This window comes from Balaenoptera physalus (assembly GCF_965194825.1).
Source record: "Balaenoptera physalus genome assembly, chromosome: 17".
NCBI lineage: Eukaryota > Metazoa > Chordata > Mammalia > Artiodactyla > Balaenopteridae > Balaenoptera > Balaenoptera physalus.
The window spans coordinates 50,499,506-50,509,281 of record NC_138895.1 but is presented as its reverse complement, the minus strand read 5'-3'; the positions used below and the strand labels follow the sequence as shown (position 1 = coordinate 50,509,281).

The following is a 9,776-nucleotide window of genomic DNA, read 5'->3' as shown; positions in this document are numbered from 1 at the left end:
TAATCTGATTGTGATTGGGATAGAAAATAGGCATGGGCCTACTGCATATTAACCTAGAGTAATTGTCTCAGGCAGAAGAGGAAAAACAGTCAGTAGAAGTACTGTAGCATTCACGATTAAAACCAGAACTATGTATAAAAATTTTTCCAAGGAGTTCATATCCCATTCGCTGTCACATTTCTATAACATAAGTAGGACACCAGCTGGTAGTTATGCGAATTCATCTGCCTTTCATTTACTGTTTGTCACTTCACAGGTGTTGAATCTTATTCATTCCTCCTCTCATTTTTTTCCCTTTGTATTTTAAATGCCCTAACCATCATATAAAGTTACCATAATACCATATCCTCTATTGTGGTTCTCCACCAGGAGAGATTTTAACCAAAGAGGACATTGGGCAATGTCTGGAGACATTTTCAGTTGTCACAATTGGAGATGAAGTGCTACTGACATCAAGAGGGTAGAAAGACAGGGATGTTGTTAAACATCTTACGGTCCCTAGGACAGCCCCCATAACAAAGAATTATCCAGCCCAAAATGTGATTAATACCAAGGTTCAGAAATTTTACCAATGGGGATAAGTTTATATGTACATGAACTTTTTAGGGGCAAAGTCCATAGCATTTACCAATTTCTTGAAAGTGGTATAACTCAAAAATTTAAGAAACACTGGTTTTAATGAATATTTCATCTAGGCCTTGGTAACAAGTGACATATTAACCCTATTTCACAACAGAAATCATCTTTCTAGTTAAAAAGACTTATCCCTGCCAATCAGATTTCCCTGTCCCTTTCTGTTGTCCAATCTCATTCATGGCTAGACAAACACAGCTCTTTGGATTTCCTGTCTTTAGGTTTTCCAAGTACCTCATCCACCTCCTATTAGCCAGGTTAATATAGTTATTATGGTTATGGTGACTACTAATAATTAAGCTATGACTTCATGAAATGTCATAAAAGTCCTGCTTTCTTTTCAGTTCCTACCATGTTTCATACGCTGCTAAGCACTGGGTATATAGTGGTGAAAATGAGCTTACAATTGAATACTGGAGAGATATTAATAAAATTTGAACATGTAACTTAAAACTGCAATACGGGAGGGCGTGAAAAGTGAAGGCGAGAGGAACTGAAATGAGGTTGAAAAGGAAGGACTGAACAACCAGCTCGTTGTCGTATGCCACCCAAATGCAATAAGCAGTTAACCCCTTCCTGGCTATTTTAAACAATTTTGTGATACACATATCCCAGTCCAGAAAACTTGCGATGTACTTATGTTCAACTAACATTTCCTGGGCACTGACAGCCCAATTTGGGAGAGCGGAGGCTATGGGTCAAGGTGGGACAGTCAAATGCAAGACCCTCCTTTGTTGTTTTATCTGTAGTTCTAATTACAAACCAATGTGTGCTGGGGGGCGGGGGGCGGGGGAAGGTGAAGAAAAAGCCGACGTCTAAACATGCTGCCCTTTCCAGATAAACATTTAATAATCGTTACAATCGCCATCGCTCTTGATTCAGATATTGGAAATTAGCTGTCGTGGCCTATAAGACCAAAAAACCCACAACTTAACCATTTCCCTAAGTATTAACAACTCAGTATATTGTTAAGTAGTCAGCCTGAAACGGTCATGGGGGGCCTAGCCGGCAATTTTCAGTGAGACAGTCAGGCGTGAATCTTGAACTCACTAAAACCCCCAGGATGGTCAAATAACTGAGGTTTCCGTGGGAACGAGGTAAAGGGTAGGTGGTGAGAGAACAAAGGCGGCGCGTCCCAGTTCAGGGCCTCCCGGCCCGCCGGCCGCACTGGGGGCGGAAGCGGCGGTGTGCCCGGGTGGCGGGCTCCGGGGTCGGTGACCCACACCGCCGCGGCGCTGACGCGCCTCTCCGGGACCCTCCCCAGGCCGGGGCATAGGAGGACGCCGCCGAGACTGGAGGATCGTGAGAGGGGACGCAGGGGTCGAAACCTGGCCGCCGCCCCAATGAGTGAGCAAGCGACTTGTGAATCACACTGCGGACCATCACCCGCCAGGACCGAGATCACGCGGCTCCCAGGGCCGGCGGAAGCCGCCCAGATGGAGCACACAGGAGAAGGGGGGGGCGGTGCGCCGGGGACAGAGCGCGACGTCCCCTGCTGTTCCCGTCTCTGAGGGGCCGCCGTCCCCGCGAGGCCCCGCCCCTCTCGCTTATGTAATAGGGGCGCGCTGCCATTGGCCCGCGCGCCCGGAAGAGGCGCAGGCGCGCGAGGGGGTGGGGGCGGAGGGAGGCCGCGGCAGGAAGGCCGGTGGGCGGGGGCTGCGCAGAGCAGGCTGCGCTGGGGCGACTGGGAGAGCTGTGCGGCGTGCGCGAGCACGAGGTGTAGTGGCCTCCCCCTAGGTTGAGGCGGCGGCGGGCGCGCGCGGCGGCGGGTGCGAGGCGCGGGCTGTTGTGCTCCCGGCTCTCCCCTTTCCCCTCCTTGGCGGGTGGAGAAGGCCGAAGCGGTACTGGGCGCGCTGCGCTCCCCTTCCTCTCTCTCCGGCCACCTCCCCCGGCCCTCTCGCGCTGCGCGGTTTCTCCGACGCAAGACTGTCCCGGCCCGGGTGAGCGGCTGTGGGGCGGTACTGACGCCGCAGGACTCCTGGGAGCCGGGTGGGGGCTCTGCCGGCGGGGTCGGCGGGGACCGTGGGGGGTCATCGCGGGTCGCGAGGGGCCGCCGGCCTGCCCCGCCTCCCTGTGGGCGGCCGAGCCCGTCCTGTCCCGGCGCGGGCCGCGGAAGGACGGGAAGCTCGGGCGCCTGCCAGGCCCTGCAGGTGGCCGCGTCGCAGGCCGGCCGCGGCGGCGGAGCGGTAACCCGCCGGCGACAGCAGCTGGTCGGTTTCTCGAGGCTGGGGCTCCCCGTGGCCGAAGGGGCCGGGTTTCGGGCTGCCGAGGCCTCCAGGAGGCGCGTCTCGGGCCGGGGTCCGTGAGGAGTGGCGGGTAGGTAGGGGTTGTGTGGCTCTGGGTGGCAGAAGAGAGGAGGGAGCTCTCCCAGGCGGGAGAGGCCGGTTTGGGAAGGAAGGCGCGCGGGGCTGCAGCTGGGCTCAGCGAAGTGCTGGGTGAGATAGACCTCACTGCTGGTGCTTTCATCCTCTCTCCTCTCCAAAAGGGATGTATTTAAAAGGCTAGGGTCAGAATGTTGGTCACTGCTTGGGCCTCTTCGTTTTAGATACTTGTGGACAATGATACAACTTCTTGGATCCAAAATCTTTTTCTCTCTTACTCGTTTGTTTTGGTTTTAAGAGGATCTTTGGGACAGTGCTTACTTGTTGCCTCCTGTAAGAGCTCCTCATTTTGGAAGAACTCCTTATTCCCTCTACTGCTTCCCTCTTTGGAGCCCCCTCAGAAGACCGTACAAAATAAGAGTTATATTAAAAGCCAGCTTTTAGGTACTTATAAAGGACTTCTTGCTCCTCGGTTTGTTGCATTTAGTCAAGGAGGAGAAGTTATGCTTGGTTACGCTTAGATCTTGTAGAAAACTCAGCTGGCTTGAGAGTAAGTCCTAAGTCGAGCTGTCCAAAAGCAGGTGGTTTGTTCGTTTGCATTTCTGCTTTCAGAAAGGAAATCAGTGCAGCATGTTGCTAGAACTTAGGGGCCTATCTCAGGCGTTTAGACTGATTCAGTTTCCCTTACCTGGTGTTTTCTGTTTTAAAAATAAGAACAAGCAACCACAGTCTTCTATTTATTAAAACTTCTATGGCTTTTTGTTACTTTTGTTAGATGACAATGAAAATGGGTTAAATGTATTGCTAATGTTATATTTGAGGAGAAATGGTAACTGCAAAAGTTAAAAATAATATGTATCTAATGGCATTGCTTTCTACAGATCACTGCATGAAAATGTTATCAAAATAGCTAATAACTTCTAGATATCAAAGAAACCTCAAGAATTAGTAGCTTACCATTTTATAAGTTTTTTTTTCAATGTAAAACGATTAAGAGGTTACCCACACAGTGTATTAACATACGTAGCATAGCATAGATCATGTGGAAGAGTTCAGATCTATGAGAGGACTGAAGTATTCTAACATAAGGTACTGATACTAAGACATTGAGACATTAAGAGTGCCATAAACATTAGGATGCATAAAGATTGAATACCTATCATCCAAATAATACAAAAGTATCCAAATCTGTTTCCATGGGAATAGGTTTGTAAGCGTGCCATAAATATACTTTAAAAAAAATCATTTCATTCGGCTTGGAATTAATAAGAATTTGGTTTTTAAAAAATAACAAAAATGGTAGTCTTCAAGGGCTAAGACGTCTGGTAATATTTACCTTTATTTGGTGGGAATGGGGTTCTTGTATTAGGCTAGCATACTAAACATTTTTGTAATTTGTTAAAATATTCAGCCAGCTTCCTAGAAAAGGATTGATCCTCCTTTATATTTTGACTTCTGGTTCAGTGTTCAATGCTAGTGGGAACGTGTCCAATTGATGTGTTTATTTTTTCAGTTTCCCTTTTTCTTTTTGGGAGAAGCTCAGGTGTTTCAATGAAATGCTTTGACCTCATATCTGTTAACCAGTCAGAAAAAACTACCACTATTTTCTGGTGAAGTTATAGATCCATTGTATGTTCATGTCCTGCAATGACTTAAAAGTTTAAAATTTAATTGCAAAACTATCCATAGGAGTTCTCCTTAGATCCTATTTTAAAGTATTTAAAAAGCAGCTGGGGGAGGTCGGGAGGGAGATGCAAGAGGGAAGAGATATGGGACCATATGTATATGTATAACTGATTCACTTTGTTATAAAGCAGAAACTAACACACCATTGTAAAGCAATTATACTCCAATAAAGATGTTTTTAAAAAAGCAGCTGAGACTCATTATATACCTTTTGTGAACAGATTTAACTTGTGTTGTCTTAAAGGAGTCTTTAATTTTAATGAAAAAGTAAAAGTAGTTCTTTTCCCTTAATTTTTAACCCATGTTCATTTCAGATCATCAGTAGTAAAAAGTGGTATCTTTCATTTTTGTAAAGGTACCCTTAATCTTATTTAATAATTTGTCCAGCAATCCTATGAATACCATTTTTTTTTTTTAAGAAAGAATAGCACAGTAGTTTCATGAAACCTAAGTATTTAAGAGAACGGTTTCCATTGCTCATATGAGCTCCTTTAGAGACATTAGATGACAGCTTTTATCTCTCTTAAAGATGTAAGAATCTCAGGTCACACAGTGAGTACTGGAAGGGGAGAGAACCTTTGCAAAATGATCAGACAAAATGAGGAAGGGGCTAAACTGTGTCTGGTAAACTTTTGAAGATTACATATAAGAAAGTGTACAATCCTTAGGTGTATAGCTCAGTGAATTTTTACAAGTGAATACACCTGTATAACCATTACCTAGATCAAGACACAGAACATTATCAGTACCCCAAAAATCCCCCTCATGCCCTTTCTTCCCAGCGTTACTTCCTGGATTAGTTTTGCCTGTTTTGAACTTTATACAATATGTTCTTTGTATCTGGCTTCTTTCCTTAACGCTGAGATGTAACCATGTTGTTTAACAATAGTTTCTTCTCTTTGAGTGCTGCATAGTATTCCATTGTAGAAATCTGCTACAAGTTAATGTATCCATCTTACTATTAGTAGGCATTTGGATTGTTTCCAGTTTTAGAAACAGTGTACCTGCATTTCTGTTGACTATATACCAAGAGTGGAATTGTGAGATTATAGAGTAGAGGACCCGTTTTCTACAGTGGTTATATCAATTTATCCTTTAGTAACATTGTATCCATACATTTTGATTGACAAGTGTTTTCTATAAAACAACTGTCAAACTCTGAGAGTGTTATCATACTTAGATTTCACTTTAATGCCTCAACATCTGTTTTTAGATATGGCTCGTGGACAGCAGAAGATTCAGTCTCAGCAGAAAAATGCCAAAAAGCAAGCTGGACAAAAGAAGAAACAAGGACATGATCAAAAGGCTGCTGCCAAAGCTGCCTTAATATATACCTGCACTGTCTGTAGGGTAAGGGGAATTGAAAGACATAGCTTTCTCGTGGACAGTTCTTTCATTAGAGATTGGTTTGTATAGGTTAAAATTTTGCAAACATGGTGAGATAAATGCTTTACTTGAAATAGGAGATTTGAGAGCTGGTTGTGTTAGGAACCCATCTTCATTCATCTGTTCAACAATTTTATATATATACGTATATATTCATATACACACACACACATATTATATATGCTTTTTGTTGTTGTTGTTCGCGCCGTGCAGCATGCAGGGTCTTAGTTCCCTGACCAGGGATTGGACCTGTGCCCCCTGCAGTGGAAGTGTGGAGTCCTAACCACTGGACCGCCAGGGGAGTCCCAACAATTACGTTTTTTGGATAGCTCCTTTGGCCAGGCTCTTGGTGTTAGTGAAAAGGAGTGAACAAAGCAAAATCCGTTTCCTCATGGAGAATAAAGATGTCTTCTTAAGGGCAAATAATACACTTTGAACTTTAAAAAAGGTCAGATTTACATTCTTAATTTAGAGCTATGTAATATACCTCTGGTTATATAATTGGCTTTTTTTTTCTTCGCTAAATTCATAGTTATGATGTCTGCAAAACTAGAGTATATTCACATTGAGGGCTTTTACTAGAATTAATGTGTTTTATTAGATTTGAAGAATAATCATAACAGCTGCTATTGAGTGCTTACCAGGTGCCAGACACTGATCGAAGTGTTTTACATGCATGAGCCCATTAATTCACATAACAACCCTTTGGCATAAAGTACTTTTATTCTCATTTTACAGGAGAGTAAATTGAGTCATGGGGACTAAATAACTTGTGCAGGGTCACCCAGCTAGTATGCAGAAGAGCTGGGATCTAAACCCAGGAAGTCCAGCTCCAGAGCCCACCTTTTAGACCACTATACCACACTGCCTCAAAGAAGTTTTTCTCAAATTCCAAGCCAGGGTCTCTTTTTTGCCTGTTTGTTCAAGCTCACTACCCTTGAATTTAGTGAATAAAAGTGCCAAAGGAAAAGTGCATAGTGAGGTCGGTCCAGTTACAACAAACTTTTTTTGTTCCCCCCAAAGCCCTATGCCTAGGTAGAATTGGTAGTTATGGATGGGAAGGGATCTTGATAAGACTTGATTCCTGGACTAAAGTTTATCATTTATTGAAGTCATTACTGATGAAATAGAAGTTCCTAATTACATAAAAGTTCTCATTAATCTAAGAGAGGAAATCTATTACATTAAATAACCTGTTCATAGTGAGCTTTGATATACTCAAAATAATGAAATTGAGCAGCTTCAGATTCTGTTTGGAAAGAGGCAAGGTAAAAGTAAATTTCACTAAATTACTAATGAAGAAATACCTTGACCTAAAGGTGTTAGAGTAGCTCATATATTTAAAAACTCAAAACAGCAAAAAATGTTTATTTCATGTTTTGTCTAATGTAATGTGCTAAAGAATAATTGAAGGTCCTTGCCCAGGTAAGTCAGTATAGTGTAGTATTTGAGATCTGAAGTACCTCGTACTAGGTTAAACATAGGTATTGGACAAATTAATCTCTAGGTTTTAAGTTTCCTTAGCACATAAAATGAGGATAGTAGGACCTGATTTAAGATTACTGGAAGGTTCTATGAGAATTTTGGTAACATGCTTAACATAATGTGTTTGGTAAATGTTACTTATTGTTTACTGTTAATCAGATAAGAATACTTCATTCTGTGTGACCCTTTATATGTGAAATGTGGGAATATGCTAGGAATTTCTTTGTTACGGGGTCCTTTTTCATATGCCAGCCGTTAATTTATAGGAATTTAAAAGTGTTTTGCAATAGTTGTCGATGGTGAGTAGGCTCAGGATTTTAAAAGTTAGCACATTTTTATTTCATGAATCAGGTGTAACTCTTCTTTTTTGCACAATTTTTTAAATTAGACACAAATGCCAGACCCTAAGACCTTCAAGCAGCACTTTGAGAGCAAGCATCCTAAGACTCCACTTCCTCCAGAATTAGCTGATGTTCAGGCATAAAGTTGTTTACAGGTAATTGACCTTTTCTTCTTTTCATTCGTTAATGGCAGGGCTGTATACAAGAGCAGAATTATCTTCTGTAATTGTAAAATTGATTTCTGTCTTCTAGCTGAGACTTCATTACTGCCCCCTTTTAAGTTAATGTTTAACTTTACAATTGTTAAAAGTCCATTTTCCCAGACCATATCCTTTCAATGCCTTTGAAACATCCACGTTTTCAACCACGGTAGCCAAAAATGGCATGAGGTGATGCTGGCCAACTCTGGTCCAAGAATGGAAGAAAGTTTTCAGTTTAGAGAAAATAACTATTGTAAAGGTATTTGAGAGTCTTGCTCCCAGAAATGATGCAGACTAAAGTTCATGAGTGCTTTTTTGCAGGTATTTTACTTAGAATGCTTAGCAGAGCTTCTAAGTACATTAAAATATAAGGCAGGGCTTCCCTGGTGGCGCAGTGGTTGAGAATCTGCCTGCCAATGCAGAGGACACGGGTTCGAGCCCTGGTCTGGGAGGATCCCACGTGCTGCGGAGCAACTGGGCCCGTGAGCCACAACTACTGAGCCTGCGCGTCTGGAGCCTGTGCTCCGCAACAAGAGAGGCCGCGATAGTGAGAGGCCCGCGCACCGCAATGAAGAGTGGCCCCCGCTCGCCGCAACTAGAGAAAGCCCTCGCACAGAAACGAAGACCCAACACAGCCAAAAATAAATAAATAAAATTAAAAAAAAAAAAAAAAAAAAAAAAAAAGGCAAAATGTAGGCATTCACTGTATAAACTAGGTAGTTGCTTGAAAATAATCAGTTCATACTTTGTGTGGTTGGATTTTTTTTTCTAAATGGTGGTGATGGTATATGCATGAGTATTATTTTCAAAGTAAATTCATCAAAGATCTGTTTATAAAAATTTAGCTGACAGATCTATCAGACTAACTTCGTAGCTTAGGCATGTTGTGCGCTTTTTTTTTTTTTGAATTTTATTTATTTTTTTATACAGCAGGTTCTTATTAGTTATCTATTTTGTACATGTTAGTGTATATATGTCAATCCCGATCTCCCAATTCATCCTGTGCTTTTTTTTTTAAAGACATTTGAAATGCATATAAATCACATTTGTGTAATGCTTACGTTCACTGAAAATCTTGCTTATGTTTTGTAGGTGAATTCGTGACACCTTTGACTCTTCTCCTGTCTCAGACCTTAGGTAACAAACCTGCAGCTGCTTTTCTAACAAACTGTTGATCAGCAAAAATAAAGGGGCTACAGAAACACTCATTTTTATGCTGTTCCCTTTTGGGCTTCATGCAAAGACAATTCTGTGTAAATGTACAGTTGACTCTGATTTGGAAATCTGAAAATCAGTCCATCCTTGTTATAAAAAATTTTTTTACAATTGTAATTATATTGATGTTCATATTGTATAAAATAACTCATTTAATAAAGTAGTACTTTGATTTTACAACATCACAGGATAAATGGTTCTAGAAATTCTGTTCTAACTTTCTACATTATTTGCCTTATAAAAATCGAATGAATTCATCAGCTAGAATTGCAAGCGCAATTCCTATCTCCCTTTCTAAAGTTCAGGGGCATGTTCATAGTTAAACTAGAGCAGACTCATTCATTAAATTTGTGCACACGATTTTATTGGCAGCTGCTGACCTAGGTGAAGAATGACTTACCAGCTGCCTTAGTATATTGCAATCGTGTCATTTTCCCCTCTGATTGTTTCTTGTGATTGAGGTTGGAATATTTAAACTTGCTGTGTGACCTGGCTATACCTGCCAGCCA

General features: G+C 42.1%; 1 protein-coding gene across 3 annotated transcripts; it reads left to right on the top strand.

Moving 5' to 3' along the window:
- The first annotated feature begins 2,252 nt into the window (after window positions 1-2,252).
- On the top strand, window positions 2,253-9,449 carry ZNF706 (zinc finger protein 706). Of its 3 annotated transcripts, none has more exons than XM_082433328.1 (4): window positions 2,253-2,350; window positions 5,854-5,990; window positions 7,900-8,007; window positions 9,145-9,449. In XM_082433328.1, the coding sequence occupies exons 2-3, from the start codon at window positions 5,856-5,858 to the stop codon at window positions 7,993-7,995; spliced, it is 231 nt and encodes a 76-aa protein (XP_082289454.1). In that variant the 5' UTR covers window positions 2,253-2,350; window positions 5,854-5,855; the 3' UTR covers window positions 7,996-8,007; window positions 9,145-9,449. The 3 variants fall into 3 exon arrangements, with proteins under 3 accessions (XP_082289454.1, XP_082289452.1, XP_082289453.1); XM_082433326.1 differs by lacking the exon at window positions 2,253-2,350 and adding an exon at window positions 2,359-2,573; XM_082433327.1 differs by lacking the exon at window positions 2,253-2,350 and adding an exon at window positions 2,629-2,949.
- The last annotated feature ends 327 nt before the right edge of the window (window positions 9,450-9,776 follow it).